Here is a 27,086-nt window from a genome sequence, read left to right on the forward strand (position 1 = left end):
GCGCTATATAAATAAAATTTAATTGAACTGAATTAAAAGATGGTAGATGCTGACATGTAGTATATAAGTAGCCTAAATAGTTGAACGTCATGAAGTCAGCAAAGTGACTCGCTAATGTGAGTTACAAGGCAATATCTATCTTAAGTTTGCAAAAATGACGTAACATTAGCCACCATAAGCTAATTGTCGCACCAGACAAAGTAGCAGTAATAGCCAAAACCTGAGTGTATTGACACAAGAATTGTACTATGCCTTTATTCAGATGTTACATAGTCTCACTCTAAATCATATGAATGGTACAGCCATATGGGATTTTAGGAAGAAAAAAGATTATTAGTGGACAGTGTTAGTGTTTGATCCTTTTGATGGCAAATAAATACAAATATAAAAAAAATTATGTTGATTATACTTTATCTGAAGGTTAAGAGAAATGTTGAATTTATCTTTAACTGAACAAACATAATCATCCGTAAGGACATCCGTGAGGATTAGTTGACCTTATATATGTCTTAAAGGGATTTTAGCCAAGTCAAAGTACAGTAAGAAAGTGGGTAGAAAAAGTGATGTGTAACATCAACAAGGAAGTGTACTGTGTTGATTTGATAGATTTCCTCAAGTCTGCTTCAACCTGCAGTTACCTTTCTGTTTCTGCTGAGTCATTTCTGACTCCATCAGGGCTCCCTGAGCTGTTGAAAGGTCATGTTTAAATATGATACCAGCTATTTATGCTTTGCCAATACTGTGAAAGGCTGCTTACTTTTGAATGAAGATACAGATGAAAGGTGAGATGAGGAGAAAGCATATGAATGAATGACAATGAGGTGTTTTACTTGATTTAGTGGAAGCTTTCATACACACATGAGCAAAATTAGATGATTGCTTTGATTGGTTTCAGTAAATTTCAGTCAATTTTTGGTTTATCACTCAGCTCTTTTGCTGAGAAAACTTTGCTTATACTACCATACGTGTGGGAAAAAAACATCCTTTTAAGTACTTTTTTTATAATTTAAAGCTCCAGCTGACTGCTCAAATGTTTAAACTTGCTGGTGTGACTCAGCAGGTGAACAGAGGAGTGTTTTTTTGTTTCTGAAGCTTTGTGTCGTCTTTGCAGAGGCTGAAACCTGATCATCCAGCTAAGCCGACCTGTATCCCACTAACAGACACATTAGACACAGAGAGAGGAAGTGGGACTGAAGCCAAAACATGTTTCTAACAGCTTAAACATTAGTGTTCTGTACATTAAAGTCCTAGACTGACAGTAAGCAAGAGAAGGTAAATAAGGCGGTGAATGTCTTTGACCGTCCTTGTTTGTCCTGCAGATAAATCCAGGCCAGACCTGGCCGCAGTACAGATGGTTATCTGTGATGAAATGCAGCTCTGTCTCATTATATGGACGTTCACACAAACTGGGCTAATGCCTGCGCACTAAACCGGGAAACTCATCGCTACGTTGGAAGCCAGTTATTCTTGATAGTCCTTTAGTTGTAGAGAAGAAATATCAGTAAAGCAACAATCTAACCCCAACCCCTGTCCTCATACTTCTGTCTACTTTTTGTCAGGAGCTTTCCTCCTTGGATTGTTCCAGGCCTCTTAGTCCCAGTGAAGGGAAATTGAAGTGCTAGAGCATACAATGATATTTTAGGCAATGGCAACTTTGTGGCAACAGTTGAGGGCCGACCCTTTCCTGATTGAACATGATAGTGCCCCTGTGTACAAAGCCAGGTCCTTAATGAAATGGTTTCCCCAGTTTGCTCTGGAAGAATTTTACTGACCTGCGCAGAGCCCTGATCTCAACCCCATCCAACACCTTTGGGATGAACTGAAATGTTGACTTTGAGCCAGACATTATCACCAACATCATTGAGGAGAGAGTCGGCAAATTTGAGGATATTCTGCGAAACCAAATTCTCAGAACAGACCTGGATTGGGAAGGTCATCAGTGTCTTGCTCAGAGACAATGTGGCAGGGAAGGACTCGTCACTAAGTGGAAACGGGCTTTAGTGGACAGAGTTCAGATGGTTATCTTCTGGTGAAACACAGCACCGCCTCAGTATGGACACCATGATAAATGGATAAATGGATGCTGTGTCCGATGCTGTTTGTCTCATGAGGTGTTGGATTATTTTAAATGTTTCCATCCATAGAGACTTTGCTGTCTGTACATTTTTTTCGTTTAATTGACCTGAAAATGACTTTATGACTCATTGACCAAACCTTCACTGCAATCCCTCAATAGATTTCCTATTTAAAAGTAGTTTTTCAGTACTTAAAAAGTAATGAAGTCACATATCTGGTCATAAAAAGATGAAAATCTCAAAAAATACGGATTTTCAGTGTAGGGAAATTGTTTGTGACTATAGCAAATTAGTTTCACGGATTTTTTTGTAAACCCTCAATAACTTAAGAGTACTCCGTAACATTTCACTTCCATAATGTTAGACGACCCGCAAGCGACAACCTCAAAAAAGAATGTTCAAAATCAAAGAAGCAGAGGTCAAGATATTCTGACTTTAAGACATTAGCATGTGTCAGCCTAGCGAGCACCTACGTCTTTCAAAGGGCACACCAGTTTAACAGTAATAGCAGTTTTAACGGGATGAGTAGTCCTCCCAATGACTAGTGATCTGATCGGCGTGAAAATTAGTGGAGGGTCCCTTTTAAGATGCATGCTTTCTGCAGTTTACCAGCAAAGAACAGAATGAGAACTGACTTTTTTCTCATCATTGCATCTGCTGTGTGTCTCTCCTCTGCAGGGAAACGCCATCAGGACGTACAAGTACAATGTCCTCACCTTCCTCCCCCTGAACCTGTACGAGCAGTTTAAGAGAGCTGCCAACCTCTACTTCCTGGCTCTGCTCATCTTACAGGTATGTCTAAAAATCTGTCTGTGATTTACACGGATCGGCCACAACACTAAAATCAGTTACTGGTTCAAATGTTGTGGCCGAATGGTGTACATTCCTACAGAAGATCACCGACCAATAAAGGCCATCACATGTTTGTGTTTTTCCGTCAGATTATTCCAGACATTTCCACTCTGCCCTGGTACACAACGCTGATTCCTTTGGTTGTGGTGCTGGGAATTACTGCCATTAAAGACCTGGTGGATGACCTGGTAAGACTTCTCGTTTTGACACACACAGACACACGCACACACACGCGCGCGCACACACACACACAGTGGTTTTATCTATTATCTTGTGTTTCTAGCAGTCAGTAGAACCATGACAAAACTCTGGTATAAGTTTATTGACTACTATTCAGGCTAGAGTACATTTGCATTTGATTAAACTCTATATGGAGTATTTCATTATTTGATGTCACCCTTTCCCCCGTTTTCTTCCAGGCACGACACAGGATGGACAAGGAGATCAACAACAGGAAGTGTGAGGTCCTGCTGGGCGGCAGGTTAGAACATAGTTAATTTTCTAATAGCTTTGATTTATCAATTAACATATGCACCATTTTTAAAAACCGATGCCTAGATTTTATGAGAAACGCCAGTTGCCAGATTCTCTGGTCCTTGGGGACGACAGTAAAACTGTTCTGTCTTCTCCGCTTCAGTTTTCAAGAGTCAAAGTGGATGAACATTCAGGTCGGAGATGTGGTTCGTCTGAAGAGAAACGACTTTATTCCGGTATGATGATTTAACTAGCATCATTTTTACTCTACTGTGTGACAGTGCCTTTTCTCGACTAACTGCGCCAACGCGCACAGGTTGTTTTAAATGCGATTGTGACCATCAGCTGTTTCAAGCCAACCAAAAGGTTAGAACCAGAGCCACTCCTGTAAGTCATCTAATAAAATTTGATACACAGGGCAGTAAAAGGCTGTGCCAAAGTCCAGTTAGATTATAACTGACTAACTTCCTTTGTCTGAGGGCTGGAATAGATCAGTTGTAACTTTTATGAATAGTTTCTGTGAAGATTTGACAGGCCAGGTATAAAATGATCCAAAATGATATTGTCCTTTTAGTTATAATATCAGCTGATTTGCAGCCATTTTTTCTACAATTTGAGACATGCATGGTGATTTAGATGAGGTGGAGTGGTAGTTACTGAGCAAACGGGGACAGAGTTTGAGAAGTTGTGCAAAAACGGCATTCTTGAAGCAGGACAAGAACACACCAGAAGCAGATGTGTTGTCATTTTTGCATGTTAAACAGACTAGAATGCTTGATCTAGTTCACTTTTATTGATATGTATATATTTTTTATTGTCTTCAGGCTGACATCCTGCTGTTATCCAGCTCCAATCCACACAGCCTGTGTTATGTAGAAACAGCTGAACTCGATGGGTAAGCGTCTCCAGCTTTCGATTTTACTTTCTACCACTTAAATAGAAAAAAAAACCCTTAATCTCTTTCATTATTCAATGTTACACACACTTAGTTTGGAACTGTAATATCTATACTGATTGCTATATTCAAATTGAGTAATGGACTACATTTTGCACTGTGCAACTGCTGGACCGTTGTGTTCTTTGCTCCGTGAAGTTTTTGTTTGATTCGTCAATTTTCTTAAGCGTTCAGTCAACAAATTACTCACTGATAAGGGGAGGGTAAATGTTTAAAGAGCTTTTGCCAATAGTTAAACAACCTTTGCCAAACTCTTCCGTGTGACCAGTACCATACATTCTGTGAATACGTGAGAAACACCTATAAATAAATCATATTAAAAACAAACCAACAAAAAAAAAAAAACAGGTCTGCACCAGTGTCTCTGATGGAGCCATTTTACAGTGGAAGGCCGCTTCACTGGAGCATGGACATTGCTTTCACCTTTGTAGCATGCAGCTTGGATGTAGGGAATTATGAATTAATTTATTTTTACAAAATCTAATTCAAAGGTCTCTCCAGAGAGGAGGCCTCTTATGAACAAGTTAACCTTCAGATAGATAAATCCATCGTATTCCAAATGTTATGAACGTGAATCCATCTCCGGTTAACCGTGGTTCTGCTTTCCTCACGGGTTGGGTTTCACTCCTTTGGGTTTGTTTTTCTTTCACAGAGAGACCAACCTTAAGTTTAAGATGGGACTTAAAGTGACGGATGAGAGACTGCAGCAGGAACGTCAGCTGGCCAATTTTGACGGTAAACACTTGTGTACAATATGCAGATCTTCACAACTGCATGAATTTCTTATTCAAAACTACAAGCCAAGTTTATTTTCATAACCTTAAATTGCTTTTAATTAGTCAGAATAGAGGCTCAGCTGTGAATGAAAAAAACCTTTTTTATTTTGAAACTAAAATATAAAACACTGTTGTATAGAACAGTAAATAGTAACAGTAAATGAAAAACATATCTGACTTTCTTTTCAACTACACCAGCAGGAAAAAGAAATAGTTTTAAGTGCCAATGAATATATAAAAATCACACTCTTATTCCGATAACAACAGCAGCTGCGGATAAGAATTAAGATAAAGTGTGTATTTGCAATATGTTACGTGTGTTATGCAACAGATTCTCAAGAATATTGTGTTTGTAACTTTCTTGATGTTTCAGTTTTAAATGTGTGTTCAGGCAAGGTCTAGGTCTAGTTTTTATTATGGCCTTATGAAAAAAACGTGTATTTTATTTTTGTAGTTTTAAGTATTTCTGATAGGGGTACTTTTCATTTTCATGGTAAGTGTGTGGAAGGGGTAGTTTTCAATAAATTCACAGTTAACTCTTACTTTACCTTTTGTCAGAAGTTTTCAGTTTTGCAGTTACACATACGAATAACATTAAATGTGACTCAAGTGTCGAGGTACGTGCCAGTGTAGTGAAAGGAATTTAAGGTGCCGTAGTAGAGGGCGGTTAGTAGAGATCAGAGGGTACTTGAGGTTACTTTAGCCCCTTTAACACTGATGTAGTTTCTCTTTCACCACTTGGGCCCAGAGCAACAACTACTGACGGACTCTCATGACATTTACTGAGTTAATTCATGCTCCCCAGAGGATGAATCCCTTTGTGTTCAACGGTTAATACTCTTCGACCTCCTCATGCCTTGTTGTCTCTCTCATAGCTCTGATTGAGTGTGAGGAGCCAAACAACCGTCTGGACAAGTTCACAGGGACGATGCTGTGGCAGATGGAGAACTACCCTCTGGACCTGGACAACATGCTGCTCCGAGGCTGCAAGATCAGAAACACCGAGGAGTGTCACGGGCTGGTCATCTTCGCAGGTGTGAATGCTGCTGCCATCACTGCTTTGATACAAGATGACATGAGATTATCCTGTGGGGAAAGTCTTGTCACCACATTTTAGGGATTAGTAGATCAGTTGGTCCTAAGGAAAAAAAAAAAAAAAAAAATGTGTGGTGATTTTTTTTTTTTTTTTTTTTCTTTCATTGCATACGGATCAGGTGATTTTCCCCTAATGCAAGTAAAAACCATATTTTGGCCGAAATAAACCACAGTTGTTGACAATCTTGATGATCAAGTAATCATTTAAATAATCTTTTAAACAAAATGTCAAACATTGTCTAGCTCCAGCTTCTCAAACTGGAGGGTTTGCTGCTCCACTCTGTTTTGCATCATTGTAAAATGAATATTTTTGAATATTGGTTTGTTGGTTGCACTAAACAGGACAACTGAGGACGACATCTTCTTGGAATTCTGATTTATCAGTTAATCAAGAGTTGTAGTACAGTTGTGGCAACTTCTTACCTGCATTAAATGAAATTTCATCATAAATATCTTACAATATTAGTGATCAGTGAAAAATAATCATGACTGATGGATAGCATTCAAAATGTCACTGTTTTTCTTGTTGCTGCAGGTGCCGACACCAAAATCATGAGGAATGGTGGGAAGACGAGGTTCAAGCGAACCAAAATTGATGAGCTGATGAACTACATGGTTTACACAGTAAGTTTAAGTGCAGACAGACTGGACAAATCTCACTGTCAGTATTTCATTTCGACTTTTGTGTCATTAAGCTCCTTTTATCGTTTGTCATCAGCATCATTTCAATGTGTTTTTGTTTCTTGGATTTGTTTGAGGCGCTGTATTTATGATCTTGGCGTTCATTTATGGTCTCTATTAAGGAATATTATAGAGTATTTTTAATAGTCAGTCAGTGTGTGTCTGTGTTTCTGTCCCCCTTCCTGTAGATCTTCCTGCTGCTGATCCTGGTGTCGGCAGGTCTGGCCATCGGTCACACCTTCTGGTATGAGGAGATCGGCTCCAAGGCCTGGTATTTGTACGACGGCAAAAACCAAGACGCCTCCCACAGAGGCTTCCTCAGCTTCTGGGGATACATCATCGTCCTCAACACCATGGTGCCCATTTCACTATACGTCAGGTCGGTACACTACAGAATTATAGTTTGACTACAGAAAGACGACGTAGTATCTGTTCTACTTTTCTGTCATCAAAATGTTTCTTTGAATTTGTTCTTTGTTCTTAATCCCTTGTGTAATGATCTTCACCTGTGTATTTGTCTGTGTCTGATTGATTACCTCATCCTAATGTAATAAATTATAAATGAAAAAAAAAAATGGAGAGCGATGTGGGGAAAAGCCCTCGTCAACATGGCTCGAAAGGTCTTTTTGCAGTTTGGACTCAACTACAAATGTTTTTTTGCAACCTCAGCCAAGCAACTCAAACGCAGAACAGCTTTAGCTGGTAACGGGATGATTGAGGCCACAGTCTGAGGAAAATGACATAAAAATGACAAACTTAGTCGCCCTTCAACTTGACCCGCTGCACTGCAGGTTACTGCAACTGTCTTGCAGACTTGGTTACTAATGACTCTAGACAACAAAGTTACGACAAAGTCGTTAAGTTAGCAACAGAGTGTAGGACTCTTAACTCCCTTTTCACTTAGCTTCAGTCTAAGGTTACAAGAAAATCCGTTTTCAGATAATCTAAGTAAAGAGTAGCACTGCCTCCAAGAACTGTCAGAATAACTTGTCCGTGTGTCATCTACTCTTTGTCTGCTTTGTGTTCAGTGTGGAGGTGATTCGTCTGGGCCAGAGTAAGTTCATCAACTGGGACCTGCAGATGTATTTCTCAGAGAAAGACACTCCAGCTAAGGTACGTTAGTACTGCTTTAATAATTATATTTCTGTTCTCAGGAGTTTTTGATCCTGTGCACCTGTTAATGAGACTGTGATGTGTTGTTCTTCCCTGGGAAGAAATACCAGACGACAAGTTTTAGAGCAGCAAATTAATAATCTTCCTGAACCATTGATAATTTCACTGTTGTGCAGTAGCATTCATTTGTGGACAATTAAAAAAAAAAAAAAAAAAAAAATTGTTTATTTATATGAAAATGTTAATAACACTTTAGAGACGTGGTCTGACACACAAAAAAATCTGCATGTAACATAATAACCTATTTTTTCAGGTATTACTGATGAACTTTTACATTAATTGCTAAGTATTATGTAATACTTCTATCAAACGTTACGTTTTAAAACTTTATGCTGTCTGGTAAATGTCTTTTCATTGTGAAATACAGAGTTTAAAAATCAGGAAGTACTGCATGTGCTTCCAAAGCACTCAGGCACGGCAAGAGTACTGAAAGTCATTATTGTAAAAGTTTATATTCGTGAAATATTTTACCGCTCATACAGTTAGGTACATAATTATTTAGACAGTGACGCAATTTTTGTAGTTTTGTCTCTGTACGCCACCAAGATGTATTACAAACAAATGTATCAAGATGTGATTGAAGTGTAAACTGTCAGCTTTAATTCAAGAGATTTAACAAAAATATCACTTAATTTGTCATTAAATAACCAGGGAATAGTGGTCAACTGTAAATTGTCCAATTACTTTGGAGCCTCTGAAAATGAGGGATGCGTTAAAGTGTTCTTTGTGTTAAACCCCTGGAATTACAGCTGAAAGTCTACACCTCAATCACATCTTGACGGCTTTGAGTTGCCATTTAGTCAAACTACTTTGCCAAAGTCAAGAATGAACTTTTTTTTCCGTTGCAGTAACAGTAGTAGGCCTTGTATCATCAGCAGATCAGCAGTAATATCTTTTGCCTGTGCATCATTTGAAGAAACCTTTCATTAAATCGATTCTTGACCCTGTGCAGGCTCGAACCACCACCCTGAACGAGCAGCTCGGTCAGATCGAGTACATCTTCTCCGACAAGACGGGAACTCTGACACAGAACATCATGCAGTTCAAGAAGTGCACCATTGCCGGACGCAGTTATGGTACTGACCAGCGCCATTTCTCTCTGACATACATTCCAACTGCTCAAACAAGATTTTATAATACCACTGACTCGCAGTTTTATGGAGAGATACAGGACAAAGAGCAGTACAGGTGATTGCAGAGAATAAAAGAGAAAGACGAAGAGAGATCTGGAAGTGAGAGAGTGACACCTGCTGCCCTTTTATTGCAATGGCAGCTGTCTTGTTAACACTAAAAACATCAATAGTGTATCTGAATATTCAGGATTTTTACATGAAGTTGCTGTTATACACATAGATTCAGTAGGAAGATTCAGCAGGAGCTAGAGGGTTTGTATTTACTCTGTCTGTACCCGCTGATAGCACCGTGTTATCAGAGAGAATGAGTCTTCAGTGATGCCTTTGGGGAAACTGGTTCACTGTTGCAGGAAGAAGTTGAATTTAGATAAGAGCAGAACAAACAGATCGTTGAGTAATGGCTACTAAAGATACAGTACAAAGATTTGGAGTGATTGTAAAGCGTTGCAAATGGCTTACAGTCTATCACACAGTTACAAAGTGCTTTACGGGAAAGAAAAAAAACAATAAAAAGAAATGCAAGTAATAATATAAGCCGGACAATTAGAACGTGTCATCGTCTCGCTCACGTTTTAGATCATGGCCATTTAATACCTTGAAAGTCAACAGTAAATTTCCAAATCAATGCCAAATCTAACAGGCTAAAAGTGTAAGTTGGCTAGGACAGAGTTAATATGCTGCATTCCAGTAGTCTGGGCATGAACAAAAAAAAAAAGCATGTTTGACTGTGTAAATTAGCAGGAGACAAAAAGCAACTGATCGGAGAGATCCTCTTGATTCGGGGAGAAAAGAAAACATCAGTAAACAGTGTTCTGCACTTGGTCATCAAAGCCGATGTCTCTGTCAAAAATGACACGAAGAACACTAGCAGTCTGATCGATGATGCCAAGTACTGTTGGAACTCTGTTTTTTCCTTTTTTCACCATTTCTGTTTCTACACTGATGCGTTGCTGCACTCTACTGTAGATCTGCAGAAGTGTCACTCCAAGTTTTTGCTGTCCTCTCCACAGGGGCCCCGACCACTGCTGAAGGAGTGACGCTGGACCGAGGAAGGGTAAAATATCACATATTCACTTAAGAAGAGCTCCAAAATAAGATGACATATGAAATGTGACAAAAGTGTTTGTTTGAGCTTCAGTAAATGCTTCATTTGTAGGACAAAATCTGAAATAACCAAATTATAAGTTAATATAATAAAATGTCAAATCAGCCATGTTTCACAGATGTAGAATTGCCCGTTTTATTTTATTTAGGAAATATACGCTGCGCATGTACAGTACATAATTTTTATTTGTAGTGTACATGCACTTAGCTTTATTTAAACGGAAAGTTGCCACATATGTTTATTTCAGCACTATCCTGGCCAAGATATACGCAGCACAAACAGACTGAAATTCCTAAACATACATAAAAAGAAGGGACATTGATTTTGTTCAGTGGATTACTTAACTCAGGAATTACTACTCATTATTATTAACTACTCAGTAGTTTTCAAAACACCTTCCTGTGTCCTTCCAGCCGGTGGACTGGAGCTGGAACCACTACGCTGACAGAAAGTTCCAATTCATGGATCACTCCCTGGTTGCCTGTGTCCGATCCAAGAAGGACAAAGATGCTACGGAGTTCTTCAAACTGCTCTCACTCTGCCACACTGTCATGGTGGAGCACAAAGACGGTAATCGTACAATCATTACTTGGGCAAAAGCAGAGGAGTTCTGAGCGGAGCTAAGGTGGGATGGTTAAGCTACAACCAACATAGTTGACTGTGATAAGGCTACGTGCCGCAGTCGGTCAACCCTAACGCGCAGACCTAACCCTAACACCCCAACAAAGGACTGGTCCGTCAAGCTGCATTACACAATATTTCTCATACCCTCATTGATTCAAATGACTCTGTGTAATAAAGGAATGAAAGGTGCATTATGGTGAAAAAGCGGCTGTTGCACTCGAAATGACCTCCTTATATTACACCTTTCTCTCAGGTGATCTGGTGTACCAGGCGGCGTCTCCTGATGAGGGCGCCCTGGTGACGGCAGCCAGGAACTTTGGCTACGTGTTCCTGTCTCGTACCCAGGACACTATCACCATCAGCGAGATGGAGCAGGATAAAACGTACGAAATGTTGGCGCTGCTCGACTTCAACTCCGACCGCAAGCGCATGTCTATCATCTGTAAGAGTGCGCACACACACACACACACACACACTTGTGTAGTTGGAGCTTGACCGTACACTTACATACAACGTAAAGTTGCAGTAAACTTGCATGAAAGCTGACAAAGATGTTTTAAGAAAAACTGGATAACAGAACACAACAAATAAAGTATGAAGTTAGGGGTTAAAAGATTAATCTTGCAATATTCTGTGTTTTCTTGTTGTCATCAGATGAAAAGGTCATGGACGAACTAAAACTAAAACTGAATGTATTCTGCTAACAAGTGCTCCATGATACAGTATATCTCATTCCTCTGTGCCGAAAACACATCAGTGACACTGTTGCACTGAGTGACATGTTCCTTCATTACCATGAACACAGTTCACAGTAGTTTATTTTGACTCAATCTCACATTCACCATCCTGCTGCCCAAAATACTCACCAGGGCATCAAATGTAAATTAATCCACTACTGAAAATAGTCCCAAACAAATGCACTATTTCCTCCTGCTTGAGTGACGTTTGTTTAAAAACTACCGTGACCAGCTGTTTTAAGGAAATGATCTAGGCTTTTCAAGAAAAATTTATATGATATGATTTATAAATTTGTACATACAGCATTGACTTGTGACCTTGCCGGGATATTAGCCGTTTCCGTTTTAAAACGTGTGCAACTTCATTTTTCTGATAGTAGATATACTGTAAAGACGGCCGGTGGGAAAGGTACATATGGCTGTTCACATGAGCGGACACATAAATAATGACTTGTTTGGCACTTGAAACGCAAATTTAAAACTTGGACATCACTTTGGACAGGTTGGTCTTGATTTTGGGACTTCATAGCAAAGACTTGGGACTTACTTGTGACTTGTAAAACTGAGATCCTCTAACACTCCTTCCGTGTATTCTCTGTCTTTCAGTGAAGTTTCCTGATGGGCGTATTCGTCTCTACTGTAAAGGAGCAGACACGGTCATCTATGAGCGGCTCTCCCCCAAATCCAGACACAAGGAGACTACCCAGTCTGATCTGGATGTTAGTTCACATGGTTTTATTCTCATTTGCCCCAGTGTATTTCACTGCTGTATACAGCATGTGGTGAAACAGCAGACACGTAGAGACGCTGACGTGCACGTATGCATGGTAGCTGTTTTTCTCTCATCTCTGTGGAAGGGAACACGGCCTGTGTTTTGTGTTGCAGGTCTTTGCCAACGAGACCTTGCGGACGCTGTGCTTGTGTTATAAAGACATCAGCACAGATGAGTATGAAGCCTGGTCCAGGAAACACAAAGAGGCCCAGGTGACGATGGTCAACCGAGATGCTGCCCTCGACCGCGTGTACGAGCAAATTGAGAGCAACCTAATGGTGAGTGGAAAACAACTAAACTTTAGTTTGACAAATACATGAAGAATGAACTTTAATGCTTAAGACCAAGTAAAGTTTCCACTGGGAAACTGGGACATTGAGACACTGGCAGGTGCAAGATTCATGAGTAAAACAGGAGAGTGTAGAGGTACACGACTTGAACTATGAAATGAGCAATGAAAATAATAGAAGTGATATAACAACAAAGATTGCATAGGAAAAAAAGTTGTAGAGTTTGGTAAATGCTGCTGATATTTCAGTAAATTGGGGAGCGTGTGATCTTGGTATAATGGAAAACAATGTGTTTCATTTTTGGGGTCATTTTTGGTTTTTATTTGGGGGGGAAAATGTGAATTCATTGGATTTTTTTATTGGGAAAAATGGTGATTGTCTGTGTTTCTTGAGCTTCAATCATATCTAACAAGTAGTGTCCCTCTGTTTAGCTGATTGGGGCGACGGCCATCGAGGACAAACTGCAGGACGGAGTGCCGGAGACTATCGCGAAACTGGCCAAGGCTGACATCAAGATCTGGGTCCTGACTGGAGATAAGAAAGGTACCATCACATCAGACTACAGAGAACAGTCTATCTGGAATTATGAGCCAATGAGGCAGCAAGAATCAATGTAGATACAATGAAAAAATACAAATGGTTGAAGTATGGTTTGGGATTTGAATAAATGGAACTGCTTTTTTCTGAATAATGCATAAAATTGGATTGAACACTGAAAATACGATTAAAAGAACTTGTTCCCTGTTTTTCTCCTTCCTTGTACCATTTTAATATTTTCCCCCAGAAACGGCAGAAAACATTGGATATTCCTGTTCACTTCTGACAGGCAACATGCAGATCCACTACGGAGAAGACGTCAAGTGAGTTGATTAAACTGTCACAGCCTAAAACAAGGCTATAGATTAAAAAAAATTGAATAAAAAAAAATAAAAATAAAAATAATTAAAATCAAAATTAAAAGATCAACTAGTGATTTATGTAAAAGAGTTTTTTTTTTTTGTTGTTGTTGTTTTTTCCAACAATATAATGTTTGGAATGAAGAGAGAGCAGATTTGTTCTAATAGAAATGCAGAGTTGAAGTAATAAACATAAAACAATAGATTAATGCAATACACACAGGCCATATGGATGCTGAGGGAGTTACTGGTTGCTCCTCCTGCCCATACTGACTGTGAAGTGATCCATTAATCTTTACAGCTGAAGTTAAAGGGGAACTCCACTGATTTTACACATCAAAGTGTGTTTCCAGGTGTTGGGGAGTACTACTGCGTATGTGAAAAAGTCCCTAGAGGGAGCTGTGTGAAGTCTGGTAAATGTCCTCAGGTGATGTCACTCGAGACAATGTCAGTTGAGCCTGAATACTACAAGTTTAAAAATCTAAAATATCTGAGTGTGGGGAGTTAGAAAGAATGGAGTTTACCAGACCTCTTTAGCCCGCTGCTCATCACAACTTGAGGCTGGAGGCTCCAGGCTACATCAGTCGCTACGGGGCTCAACACACCTGCATCTCCAACCAAATGTCAGTGGTCAAGTTGCAAAGTGGGTAATTACAAGGAAGAAGAATGTGTGAAATAAAAAAGACGATATATCTGGTTTTACTGCTTTGATTTAGACGATGTTATAGGACTGCAATGCTAAATTGGTGGAGTGCTTGTTTAAGGATGTATGCCTCTGCCGCGGTTCAACAAGGAAACACTCTTCAGGGAAACGGGGAGTTTTGCACCGCACTAGTAAAAAATAATTTGGAAGGTACCTATTTGTTTTGTCTAACTCAGACTGATGAGGCCTCATAATAGCCTCCTATTAGCTTATATGTGTTAAATAAATATACAGTACTGTGCAAAGGTTTTGAGCACTGGTGGTGGTGGTGGTGGTGGAGGATTGAAATCTATCGTCAAATTCATCATCAATTCACTGCGCTCAGGTATTTTGCCACTTGGTCTGGTTTGACCAGTTGCTAATGTTAGCTAACGCTTGCTAACTTTAGCTAGATATTACCAAGTCCCTCTCCTGATCTTAGGATCCTTCTCTACTTGTACTACATTTTTGCCAGTCAAAGCTAAACATCCTTGTGGTTTTATCTCAAGGGTTAAACTAAGAAAACTAAACATACCGCACAGTGCTAGAAGACAGGTTTGTTGTTTCCTGCTCTTGGTTTAAGCAATCCCTCCCCCGGTTTGATGTTTCGCCTCCGTATCTTGGTTTCAAAAGTGCATGAGGATCTCAGGCTGTCTTACTGTGTTGTGAAAGAGTTTCTCTGCTTCTGTCTTCAGTGAGAAGCTGAGGATTCGTCAAGCTAACAGGAGAACTGAGCCCTCAACTTTCCTTCGAGGCAAAAAGAAACCCACAGAGCCTTTCTTCCCCGAGCCAGGCAAAAACGCTCTCATCATCACTGGAGGATGGCTGGTCAGTTCCATTCAAGAATACTACTGTTTAAAAATGATAATGATTTGGAAATTCATCAAGTGTTCCAAAAATTAAAAATAAAGCTTTTTATCCTAAATTCTCACTTTCCCACCAGCTAACATGAAACCATTGTACTGATTAGCACTGTTTCTACTTTCTCAGAATGAGATTCTGTATGAAAAGAAGAAGAAACGCCGTCGTCTGCGTCTTCGCCGTCTAGGAAAGCGACCACCTCCCAGCAACCCTCAGGACGGACAGCCGATGAACGACTGGGAGAAAGAGATGAGACAGGTACAACTAAATAAATTTCATTCTTAAAAAGAGGAGTATGCCAAATGTGCAGTGGAAAATGCTTCTTATGATGGTTTACATAACAATTGTGGTGAAATGTCGTTTTTTTTTTTCTATATAGATTGACTTTGTGGACATGGCCTGTGAGTGTGAAGCAGTCATCTGCTGTCGTGTCACGCCAAAGCAGAAGGCCAACGTGGTGAGTTTGGTGAAGAAGTACAAGAAGGCCGTGACATTGTCCATTGGAGACGGAGCCAATGACGTAAATATGATCAAGAGTAAGGACATGAAAGGATTTTACTCAAGATAAAGGACAAACTTTGTTCTGCATGTAACATGTTCCAGTGACTCTAGTCTAATCTCTCTCCCTGTCCTCTGTCCTTCCAGCTGCAGACATTGGTGTAGGTATCAGTGGTCAGGAGGGGATGCAGGCCGTCATGTCCAGCGACTACGCCTTCGCTCAGTTCCGTTACCTGCAGCGCCTCCTGCTGGTGCACGGACGCTGGTCCTATATCCGAATGTGCAAGTTCCTGCGTTTCTTTTTCTTCAAGAACTTTGCCTTCACTCTGGTCCACTTCTGGTTCTCCTTCTTCAGCGGATACTCCTCACAGGTCAGCAGCATAGAGTCAAGGATATAAACACTCGGCATAGGGATGTCCTGATTAAGTGTGTCTTCATAATTCAGCATTATCTGAAATGTCTCAAAGTCAGTAAAATTAAAATTTGAATGAAATTAGTGCATGTAATTGTTATTGCAACCTGACTGGTAAAATATAATTCTTATATGTATCTTTGTGCCTGGAATGGAGCAAGAGAAAAGGAAATGGGGTCATTAATCATTAATCATCCTTTAGGACCTTGCATATTCATAGCTAATGTCTCGGCAATCTGGACACTAGTTTTCAACATTGTTTGCTCTGGACCAAAGTGTCCGGGGGAAAAAATGGAGAGATCAACGACATCAACATCCTAAAATTGGATTGGGAAAAATAATCTTAACTCAAGATCCACTTACTTCCTTTTTTGGAGCTTTCAACTATAACTTGTGGTCTCCATCAGCGGAGGAGATTGTTTGATCACTTGTCATGGAGTTGGTTCAGTTGTCATCACATGACCTAAGTATGGAATTACTCCAGTGGCTCAAGTGGATTAAAGCCCAGGAAGAAGCTAGTAAGTGGATCTTGAGTTTAAATCCTTTAACTTAACTCTCAAATACTTAAAAAAAAGGCCTTCATTAGGCTATCTCTTAATGGTTTTCAACAAAATACAATAAACAACTACTATAAATATCAAAAAAGTACAAATGTAAAAACAATGCTAGATCATAATGATTTACATCACACTTATCCTTACAGAACACTAATTAGTTTTGATTTTGACCGTGGTTTAATGGAGCATTATGTGGAAGAGCGCTCTTCCTTCAACGTAACAGCTGTTGAACTTTGCTCTTTTTTGTTGGGACGTTGTGAGGTGTCCCAGATGCTACATTGGTGTGTCTTCCACTGTGACAGATGTTGCACCTGATGCTCATTTTGGTTCCCAATGCCCCTCATCTGATGGGTTGGGCCATCATCAAGCGGATGTTGTAGCCCGATCCCGACATGTGTCAGTTTGTCCGGAGACACTGAATAACTGTTTTCCTGTTTGCAGGTTGCCTATGAAGATTGGTTCATCACTCTCTACAATCTCTGTTACAGCAGCTTACCTGTTCTACTAGTAGGACTTCTTGACCAGGTAAATACAGGCTTTGTCAAAGACACAAAGGGTCAGTAGCATGTACATATTGGTTATGCAAGTTAATGTATAACATATTAGCAAAGATGTTGCTGTGCTAGGATTTGATAAAAATAAAGGCATTTGGCCCTACCCAGTTTTTAAATTTTACCCCTGAGGTATTTACTTTTGCCATTGTTCACATTTTCATAAAACTAGTGTTTTTCAACAAATGCTTTTTACGGATTAAAGTAAATATTACTGAGAAATAGCCTTATTTAAATTTTTCTCTGACTATTATTATGAACCTGCATTGTGCCCTGTATTGTTGCGATAAATACCAAAGCTTGTAAACTCACAATGGAATTGTAAACGAGGTTGGGAAACCAAGTCAATTCTCTTCTGCTCAATATGAGAAAAACAAAGTCATCCAGAAATCTGTTAACTGATCCCCTCCTCCTCCTCCTCTTCCTCCTCTCCCACTGCAGGATGTTAATGACAAACTGAGCGTGAAATTCCCTAAGCTCTACCTGCCTGGCCAGCAGGGGGCACTGTTTAACTATAGGAACTTCTTCATCAGCTTGTTCCACGGCATCTTCGTGTCACTCATCATCTTCTTCATCCCCTACGGAGCCTTCCTGCAGACCATGGGGCAGGACGGAGAAGCCCCCTCCGACTACCAGTCCTTTGCCGTTGTCACCGCCTCGTCGCTGATTTTTACTGTCAACCTGCAGGTTAGTTACATAGTTGTGAATAGTCAGGTTAAAAACCATGAGAATACGCCCCTGTGCTAACATTAACATGCTGATTTCGTATCCTTGTTCAAGAATTGAAGTAAGTAAATAATAAAAAGAAATATCAATATATGTTCTGAATTCTCATTTGAAGTACTGGATCATACATCCAGAATACATATGATCAGTGTGGAATAAGTTTGATTCTTCAAACTGTAAAGCCACTGAAGGAGAAAGCTGGATTTTAAGAGGTTCAGAATACGTGGATGTATTGAATTTATTCTATTGCTGACCTTAACCTCTTATTTGTCAGATCTCTCTGGATACCTCCTACTGGACCTTCGTCAACTGCTTCGCGGTTTTGGGCAGCATAGCCATTTACTTTGGCATAATGTTTGACATCCACAGTGCTGGGATTCACGTCATCTTCCCCTCGGTGTTCACCTTCACTGGTCAGTCCCCCAAAAATTGAAATTGTCTGGCTTTATAGTCTCTACCCCAAAGCAGGTGGAGTTGCTTCCTAAACTTGCAATAACTGATATTTTTTGGCCACTTGGGCGCAGCGGAAACAAGATGTACACACAACACTGACAGAAAGTTCATATAGCTAATTTGTTAGCAAACACCTGCCTATTTGCACATTCAAAAGATACGCAGCAACATAAGCATTCATTTGGAGTCATGTTTGTGTCCACCTGATGAATGTCCCCTTTTAGCTCTGGTTTAGTCTAAACTAACCCCTGAGAAAAAAACCTGACTTCATAGTTGCTAAACACTCCACTAGTTGCTAGCTAGTCGCTAAGTTGTCGGTCTGCTGTTGTTAGGTTCTCGGCAGCTAGCGTACAGATTTTTTGTTTGTTTTTTGGTTTGTTTGTTTTGTGGTTGGTAGTTTTTCTTTTTTAGAGCTTTTTTACTAGAAAAAAGGGGCCTGGTGCTGTCAAAAACATTGCAATAAGAGCAACGAGACTGGAAACAGCAAAGTTGTGCAGTAGAAATATAAAACAATGAGGTGTAAGAGGTTAAGGAGCTCGGCAGAGCTGTGCAGAACTGCAAAGTGTGTGATGATTCTCTGTGGGTTTGTCACTACAAGCAACACTTTTCAGATACAAGTAGTCATGTGATCCACTTTTAACATAAAAATCTTAACTATAGACACTTTACATTTCAAATTTGGCAGGCCCTCTCGTTCAAGTAGTACTTTTTCTCTACTTTTTTCAGTACATTAACAGTTTGCATCTGAAAGTCACCTTGTTGAAAACTTAAGAGTTACTGAAGAGTTACAGTAGCTCAGGAGTCCTCTGGACAATTGGCAATCAGTTAGCGATGTTCCATCTTCCTTCCTGACATATAACCCCCCCCCCACAGTTTGGTATGTGAAATGGCCATAAACACTATACTTCCCATGAACTTCAGCAGCTGTTTCTATATTGAAGACTCAAGCCAAAGCTGTAAAGTCAGAGTTGTAGAATATTCAGAAAATTTCATTTCTGACGCCCTTCAGTCTTCACTCTGCTTGAAACTCTTTAAAATATTACACTTCATATTTATTTAACTTATTAAACTGTAACTACTGTAATTCTGTTTCTCTTTACATCAATTTGGATACTACTTTACACTCTCTATATACAACATTTATTACATGTCTGTCTGTCCTGATTTTTTTTTTTTTTTTTTTTTTTTTTAAGGTGTAGCGTCAAATGCTCTGCGTCAGCCTTACCTGTGGTTAACCATCATCCTGACTGTTGGCATTAGCCTGTTGCCTGTCATCTGCATCCAGTTCCTCCATAAAACCATCTGGCCCTCTGTAGGAGACAAGGTGAGACTTCTGGGAGTCTAGCCCGCAGCCTCTCAGGGAAATGTTGATGGGACTTCTTGATTTTGAAGATTTTGTTCAGATTTTATTGTAATCTTTCAGTGAAGTCATACTTATGACTTATCTCAAAGTTATGACTTAGTATCTTATCATAATGAAATACCAACTCATAATTGTGTCTCATTGTCTTTTTTATTGTTAAGTATTCATTATTTCTCTCCTAGTGGTAGAAATGGGCTTCCATACAGGTTTTTTTTTTTTTTTTTTTTTTTCTTCAAGGGAGGTTAGAAGAATGTTTTCCATGGTGTCTCTCCATTGTTTCACTATAAATTCTTTAATAATCTGTGTTAAAGTGGAACAATATGTTTATAACCCTAAAAAGTCCCCAACATTAATAATTATGACCCACCAGATTCGTATAGTAATCAAACTGACCATTTTCCTATCAATCTCCAGAGCTAAAAGTTCCACATTACTAAATAATTGAAACATGGTAAAGCTCAGAATGGAAGTCTAAACAAATTGTAGTTGGACTGAACCATTAGTTCACACATCCTTCAAACTGAAATAGTCATGAATAGAAGCAACCCTGTACCTCCTATTTCCCCATAAAATGAGAAAACGACAAAACAGTGCTTCTCTAATTTTACATGCTCGTTTCCCATCATCCACCAGGTCCAGAGAAACAGGAAGAAGTACGAGATGGAGATGGAGGCGGAGGAGAGGAAAAAGCCGTCAGCCTTCCAGCGGGGCCAGCGTTCCCGCCGCTCCGCTTATGCCTTCTCTCATTCCCGCGGCTACGCCGACCTCATCTCGTCTGGGCGGAGCATTCGGCGGCGCCCACCAGCCCGTGGTGCACCCCAGGAAAGCATCAGGGAGGTTCCACAGAGGGAGGCCGAGAACATCTAAAGAGCGGAAGACAGAGCAAAACTTTAGTCAGAGGCGTCGTAAATATTTGGGAAAGTGCAAGGAACACTTGGTTTACCTTCGTTTTTATCTGTGGAGTCGCTCCTGAAATGGTCAACATCAGAAGCTCTGCAGAGTAACCACAGCCTGGTCGCAATTTAAGTTGGCCATTTCCTTTGGGGGATTCGAGCGCTTTAGGAGGTAATGGAACAAAAGAAGCGCTCCTAAAGTTGCTCAAAGAAGCTCCTCATTTTCTTTCTGAAAGTTACCACCAGTGTGTTAACTTTATTTTTCAGAAAGTTAAATGAAGAGCTACTGAATGTGGTTTTGCTCCAGTCTGTGACCTTGGCTCAACTGCCTCCAGTTCCTCCTCTATGCAGAGACACTGTTAAGATGCAGAAAAAAAAAAAGCTCACCGAAGAGACGACAACCGTTACCTGCGGTTTGAAGTCATGCAGTGACTGTGTGACTGACAATGTTGTTTAACTCAGGATTTTTTAAATCAAAGCCTTATTTTTAGTCAGTCTGACCCTGCTCACCACTACCGCTGCACGGGGAGACGTAATATGCTTTAATATGATACTTTTTGAGATTCATAGTTTTAGCCCGATGTCTTCAGAGCACTTGATATGTTGGTGTTTTATTAAAATTACAAAAACATTCTAGTTAATTTGTCCATATGCTACATGGAATAAGGCCGCAACATCTGTTTCGTTTACTTTTACTTCTCTCTGTTGAGATGCAAACCCAAAACATTTTCCTTCACAAAAAAAAAAAAACACGGGCTAAAGCTAAACATGTCAAGGTATCTTCTTTTAATGTTTTATTATAAATAATGGTGGGATGTTATTATGCCAGACTATGCAAGGTGGTCAGATGTTATAAAGTGTCTTAATTTAAAAGTAAGTTGTGAATCATGATCTTTTCTCCTCTGCTGTATAAAATGTGTCCTTACATATGGGTGTTGTAATCACTAATTTGAGTGACTGCAACTTGAGCCTTAAAATCTTTAAACACACCTCTTTCAACCTCGGATCCTAATATTATGTGTTCTCTGTGCCACATTTTGTTCTTTTCTTTTCCTAGGATGCTGTAAACCAACTGTAGGGAACCTGCAAGGAGCAGGTCTTCCTTCACCAGCATTGTCTCAATGTCCTTTCAGTTTGCAGAGTGTAAATCTATGTGCTCCTTACTTCTAATGGGGAAAGAAACATAGGAAGGTCTTGGTTTATCTCCATCTCATTATGTCTTTCTCTATTTTTTTAACTTCTTCAGAGTTAAATCCCATGTTCCTTAAGTTGTTAAAAAAAAACTACTATCGTTTTTTTTGAGTGTGTGTTTGTGTGTGTGTGTGTTCCACTGGTTGTTTACAATGAACCCAAAGAAGATGTTTGTGTTTTTTTTCAGCCCTATGATTTAGGATATCTGCTAAACAGTTTGAAGCCAAAACTGACACATTCCTGTTGTGACTGTTACTGTATCCCCTTCATGCTAGTGTTACTGTATACAGATGTCTTTTTATTACTGAATGAATGGAGGCAGTAGATCATGACTGTTGGGAACTGTACCAGCAGCAGTTCGGTTTCTGTCATATGATGGTATTTTATCACGTGGTTGTTAATAAAAACCAAAGGTCCATTTAGAAATCTGAAATGAGTGTTTATTTTATTGTGGTGACTCGTGCCTCTTTTTTTATGTCTGACTGTAGTGATTGTAAATTATTGTAAAGGATAAATGGTTAACATGATTAGGTCTAGGTAATGTTAAAAATTTTATGATTCTGCTGGCCATAACAAACCTGCCTTTCAGTACAGAGACTCAGATGGAAGGTGTTTCAATAACTTACCTCGGCTGTATATAAAGATGCTTTTCCACAAAAAACATTTTTCACACACACGGCCTTTGTGCTTTGTGTAAATAAAATTTAAATGTATTTATCTATCTGCAGTATCTGGTGAAATAAGTAAAGCAAAATAAGAACATTCCCACAGATGTCACTTACCATTATTCTTGGAGAGTATTTCTTCAGTAGGAAGTAGTTCCAGTGAAAACTGGAACCTGTGTTCTGTGGATTATCCAGAGTAACGGACACAGAGATGTTGTTTATGTCATTTATTACAGGGGAATTAACCACTGTGAAGTCCCAAAACACAACACCCCAACTATTAATACAATATAGAGTATTCATCAACCCAAAGACACTGTCAATGGTATAGCCTCTTCTGAGTTTTATTGATGTTTCACATAACACTGAAATCTGTTTGTGCCTAAAAATAGTCATATCTATATCTAATTTATCGGACAAAATTAGTTTTCATCATCACTCTCTATTTACTTATTTTGATTTCTAGAGAGGTTGCATTCAGCTTATGAATATATACATCATTTCTGAACAGGAAACACCCTGAAGAATAATCCCTTTCATACAAGAGAAAAACATTTTGGAATTTACAGAAGGAAACGGTACAGAGCCTGCCAGGTGTCACAGATTAAAGAAGAGTTTATTCATGCTAGCAGCGCTGTGAGGCTTCACTCAGGTACAGCAGTGCTTTGAGCTAAATGCTAACATCACCATGCTATCACGCTCATGGTGAAAATGCTAACATGGCAATGTTAAGCAGATATAACGTTCACCACGTTCACCATCTAAACTTAGCGTGTTAGCATGCTAACATTTGGTAATCAGCACTAAACACAAAGTACAGCTGAGGCTGATGGGAATGTCATTAGCTTTGCAGATAAACCAAAATATTGGACAAGTTATCATAATTCATTCTGAGGGGAACGTGAATGTCCGAACCAGCTTTCATGGCAATCCATCCAATCATTTTGGATTTATGTCCTGGGAAAAAAAAAAAAAAGTCAACCTCAAACGTCCGGGGATCCCTAGAGTCAGTAGAATTCATCCTCTGGGCACAATGACTGAATGTACAAAAATTCATCAAATCCATTTCAGCCTGGACCAAAGGGGTAGAGCCATGCTGCTAGTATGATCTTGCTCTATGCTGTACTGTAAATGGGGCCAATAAACAGAGCCCAAGTAAAAAATGTTCATTTTCCAGTAATTAATCAGATAAGCCCACTGTCTTATGCTCTTAAATGCACTGAATGCCAGTCCAAATATTTCAGTCCAGACTTTTACTGTCTCTGAAGGTGAAATGGCTTAGAAAGGAACTGAGCTGGACAAAGAGAAACTCTGCAGTTCGATCTTCTGTTCGAGTTTCAGCTATAAAATATAGCCCAATATAAATATATTATATTTTACAAATAAAAAATAGTTGTAAAACATTTAAAAAGTGAGTATTAGGAATTTGATATTTTGTTTTACTTACCCAAATTTAAGAAAGTAGAGCCTCTAATTATTATTATTATTATTAGTAGTAGTATTAATAATAATAATAATAATAATAATAATAATAATAATAATAATAATAATGGTAACAAGCTTTAGATTGATTTCACGGAAATCAGTTTACTAACTTTATGACTCTTCTCCACTTGTGCTACAATACTATTTAGCATTTACCATTTTTTCTGTAAATGCCACTTGTGGCCACAGATACATGGCCATTGATACATTTCTTACATTGTTATTCCTTTTTTGTTTCTTTGTTTTTTTTAAATGTAAAATGTAATTTGATGCATAAAAATACACAAGCAAGGTGTATGGAAGGTGTATTTATATATACAATATTAAAAACAGTATATCATTTAGCTGTTTATTTTGGACTGACAGCATGACACAGTAATGGAACTAATGTCACACATATTCAGAATTAAACACATGAACAGGATAAATCCCCTTTGCTCTGTTAGATCATATGATATTTGTAAGGAAATGATTGTACATATAGATATAAAGATATATGGAAAGAAGGAACTAGTCCTTTACCACTGTTACTTTCATATCTCATAATTATGACTTAGTATCTCCTAAATTAAGATCGTATCTTTAATTTTATAGTATTTACCAAACATAGTTTTGTTTTTGGATAGGGTCACAAAGTGTGATAGCTGTAATTTCAGTGTCCCGTTAGATTCTTGACACTAAAGGATCACCTACGTTATATGAAAAAACCTTCGACCAGATAGTGACTGGTGAGTTGTTGCACACACAGTCATATCATTTTTCTGTGCAGGCATCGAAATATGGGAGATCATTTCAAAAAAAGTTGAATTTGAGGGATCAAGTATGTTGAATTTATTGAACAATATAATCAAATGAATCATATGGAGTGGGAAAATTATAATTAAAGTCAGCAACAACTTCATTCAAACAAAAATGGTAGTTGGAAGAAAAATGTCTTATTGCTCAAGTTATACAAAATTATTATTGTTTTCCATTATTTTGCATTTAAATACAAAATAATGGAAAATAACATGTTTATATTTTTCTTGTGTATCCAGAGCACTGAGGTTTCCGTCTCTGTTCAGTGATCACGCTTTTGTGATTCATCACTTCTGAGGCATTAATTCAGATGGAGTTTTATAAATTTACATTTGTGTTATCATCTGACTGTAAACACTGAGTTCAGGGTTACTGACAGTGTATATTTATACTGTTTGATAGTTCTGTCAGTGTTTTGCACTGAACTGCAGTAGAACCTGCGATGTATTTTACTCAAAATAAATAAATATATTAGTTGTTACTTGTGCTTTAGTTGTACGTAAAGCAGTGCTATTTGCAGCCTCTGGGTGTCACTGCAGGACTGTGTCTGTCTCCTTCAGCTCTGCTCTGACCAGTTTCTGACTCCAGGGAAAAATCAGTGTGTGGCTCAGCTGCAGGAACATAGGACGGCCGCTCACATGGCATCAAAACATCTCAACAATCACACACAGTTTCTCATATATTCCTACATCTTCTACTGACGGTGCAGATTAAGGCTTGTTCAACTCTTAGTGGGGATGTGACATTTTCCTCCCTCGAAGAATCAGATTTTTCTGTCTTTCTTCTCCTTTTTTTTTTTTTTTTTAATTTTGTGCCTGAGGAGTAAGTGTAGCCAGGCAAAGCCATACTGGACAAATTACATGATTATTAATATATTTTTCTTTTATTCATATCTTAACATTTGCATTTTCACGTTTTATCTGTAATAAGCCTCTTAATATTTCCTAATGTGTACACTTTCTTCATTCTGCATAGGCTTTGGCATTTTTAAGTGCTCATTTACATATAAACAAAAACTCACACACAGACATTTCTTTCTGTCTTCAAAGAGCATCATGCTCTGGGATCTCTTATTATAAAATATCAAACTTCAATAATTACAGGTGAAATAAGGCAATGTGTACACCACTGAATCCACATCAAATCTGAAAATGTTACTGTATCCATCAATACGTGACTAAAAGTTTTGAGTAAACGCTGACAGCTGACAGAAGGTTCAATATTTTGTTTTCCTTTCTGATGCTGACTTACTCTCTAATAGAGATCTGTTTTAAATTCTGCCAGCAAAAGGCCTACAAATGTTGAGGAGACAACAATAATTTAAGTAAAACAGGTAGAGGTGGCAAATAAATGAAAATCAAGCTGCCATCTTAAACAAGTGTCAGTATGCCACAGTCCACACAAAATCTACTATCTTTTAACAATCAAACTCAGCTCTAGATGTGAAATGTTTGTGGCATTTGTGATCAGCTTGAATCCAAGTATTTTTGCACTGTTTTGTTCTCCACCAAACACTGTGTCTTCATGTGAGCACTGAGACACCTGTAAATTGTTGACACAGAGCCACCATACGACCACCACCCACTTGTTCTAACAGGGAGTTAAAACAAATGATCCCTCTTCACTGAAGCTAGATAAACACTGACTTGAGTTGCTTTGATGGTTCACATGAATGAATCAGAAGATGAGGTCAGAACATGGGCAAATGAAATGTGCTGTGTCAAAATAATAATCTGTCAAATAAACCCTTGAAGCTCCTGATAACTTGGTTTCTAATCTTTTCTCCAGCCACGGCAGGTGCAGCTGCAGGCCAAAGTTTTCCAGGAAGGTGCGTTGTTGTGAGATCCTCTGTCCTCTCAAGTTTGAAATTTGGTCCGGAAAACTACTTGCTTGTTTATAGCAGAAGGGTTGAGGTTGCTGCGGTAAGTACATGAGATACCTTTCATCAGTCCTAACTTGTCCTGGGACCACTACTTGGACGTATATTGACCCATTCAGAGCTTGTATTGTCTAAGGTAGCTTAATCTCTCTCGACCTCCAGTTTTGCTTTTCAAATGATCTGATTCATGACTGGCACAAAAACGAAATCCTCATCATCAGTGGGCTGAGGTACATCTTCATTCCCAGAGCTGCAGTCATCAAAAGCTCCAGTGGGAAGGGAGGACACAAAAGTGAGGGAGAAAAGTAGGCTGAAACAAAAGTGAATGAAGTGCAACTGATTCAGGATTTAAAGAAAAAAAATTTCCTCCTTTAACTTTTTCATTAAATCCTGAAGAGAGACAAAAACACAGTTAGAAACAGTCAAGGAGTCAA

The 27,086-nt window shown here is 39.0% G+C and overlaps 1 protein-coding gene across 2 annotated transcripts in view; it reads left to right on the forward strand.

The window, feature by feature from the left end:
- atp8b1 (ATPase phospholipid transporting 8B1) overlaps positions 1 to 21,546 on the forward strand; it is a 38,711-nt gene extending 17,165 nt beyond the window's left edge. For both annotated transcript variants that reach the window (XM_040158029.1, XM_040158028.1), the window contains exons 4-30: positions 2,754 to 2,867; positions 3,017 to 3,115; positions 3,347 to 3,408; positions 3,565 to 3,637; positions 4,226 to 4,296; positions 5,009 to 5,091; positions 6,008 to 6,166; positions 6,763 to 6,851; positions 7,097 to 7,287; positions 7,937 to 8,021; positions 9,034 to 9,157; positions 10,225 to 10,268; positions 10,733 to 10,889; positions 11,197 to 11,385; positions 12,287 to 12,399; positions 12,566 to 12,730; positions 13,174 to 13,285; positions 13,527 to 13,602; positions 15,016 to 15,148; positions 15,311 to 15,439; positions 15,561 to 15,717; positions 15,827 to 16,050; positions 17,090 to 17,173; positions 17,641 to 17,886; positions 18,200 to 18,338; positions 19,572 to 19,702; positions 20,375 to 21,546. In XM_040158029.1, the coding sequence (XP_040013963.1) occupies positions 2,754 to 2,867; positions 3,017 to 3,115; positions 3,347 to 3,408; positions 3,565 to 3,637; positions 4,226 to 4,296; positions 5,009 to 5,091; positions 6,008 to 6,166; positions 6,763 to 6,851; positions 7,097 to 7,287; positions 7,937 to 8,021; positions 9,034 to 9,157; positions 10,225 to 10,268; positions 10,733 to 10,889; positions 11,197 to 11,385; positions 12,287 to 12,399; positions 12,566 to 12,730; positions 13,174 to 13,285; positions 13,527 to 13,602; positions 15,016 to 15,148; positions 15,311 to 15,439; positions 15,561 to 15,717; positions 15,827 to 16,050; positions 17,090 to 17,173; positions 17,641 to 17,886; positions 18,200 to 18,338; positions 19,572 to 19,702; positions 20,375 to 20,608 (3,483 nt within the window). In that variant the 3' untranslated portion in view covers positions 20,609 to 21,546. The remainder of the gene's footprint in view (positions 1 to 2,753; positions 2,868 to 3,016; positions 3,116 to 3,346; positions 3,409 to 3,564; positions 3,638 to 4,225; positions 4,297 to 5,008; positions 5,092 to 6,007; positions 6,167 to 6,762; positions 6,852 to 7,096; positions 7,288 to 7,936; positions 8,022 to 9,033; positions 9,158 to 10,224; positions 10,269 to 10,732; positions 10,890 to 11,196; positions 11,386 to 12,286; positions 12,400 to 12,565; positions 12,731 to 13,173; positions 13,286 to 13,526; positions 13,603 to 15,015; positions 15,149 to 15,310; positions 15,440 to 15,560; positions 15,718 to 15,826; positions 16,051 to 17,089; positions 17,174 to 17,640; positions 17,887 to 18,199; positions 18,339 to 19,571; positions 19,703 to 20,374) is intronic.
- The last annotated feature ends 5,540 nt before the right edge of the window (positions 21,547 to 27,086 follow it).

Source organism: Xiphias gladius, chromosome 20 (genome assembly GCF_016859285.1).
Source record: "Xiphias gladius isolate SHS-SW01 ecotype Sanya breed wild chromosome 20, ASM1685928v1, whole genome shotgun sequence".
In the NCBI taxonomy this organism is placed as follows: Eukaryota; Metazoa; Chordata; class Actinopteri; order Istiophoriformes; family Xiphiidae; genus Xiphias; species Xiphias gladius.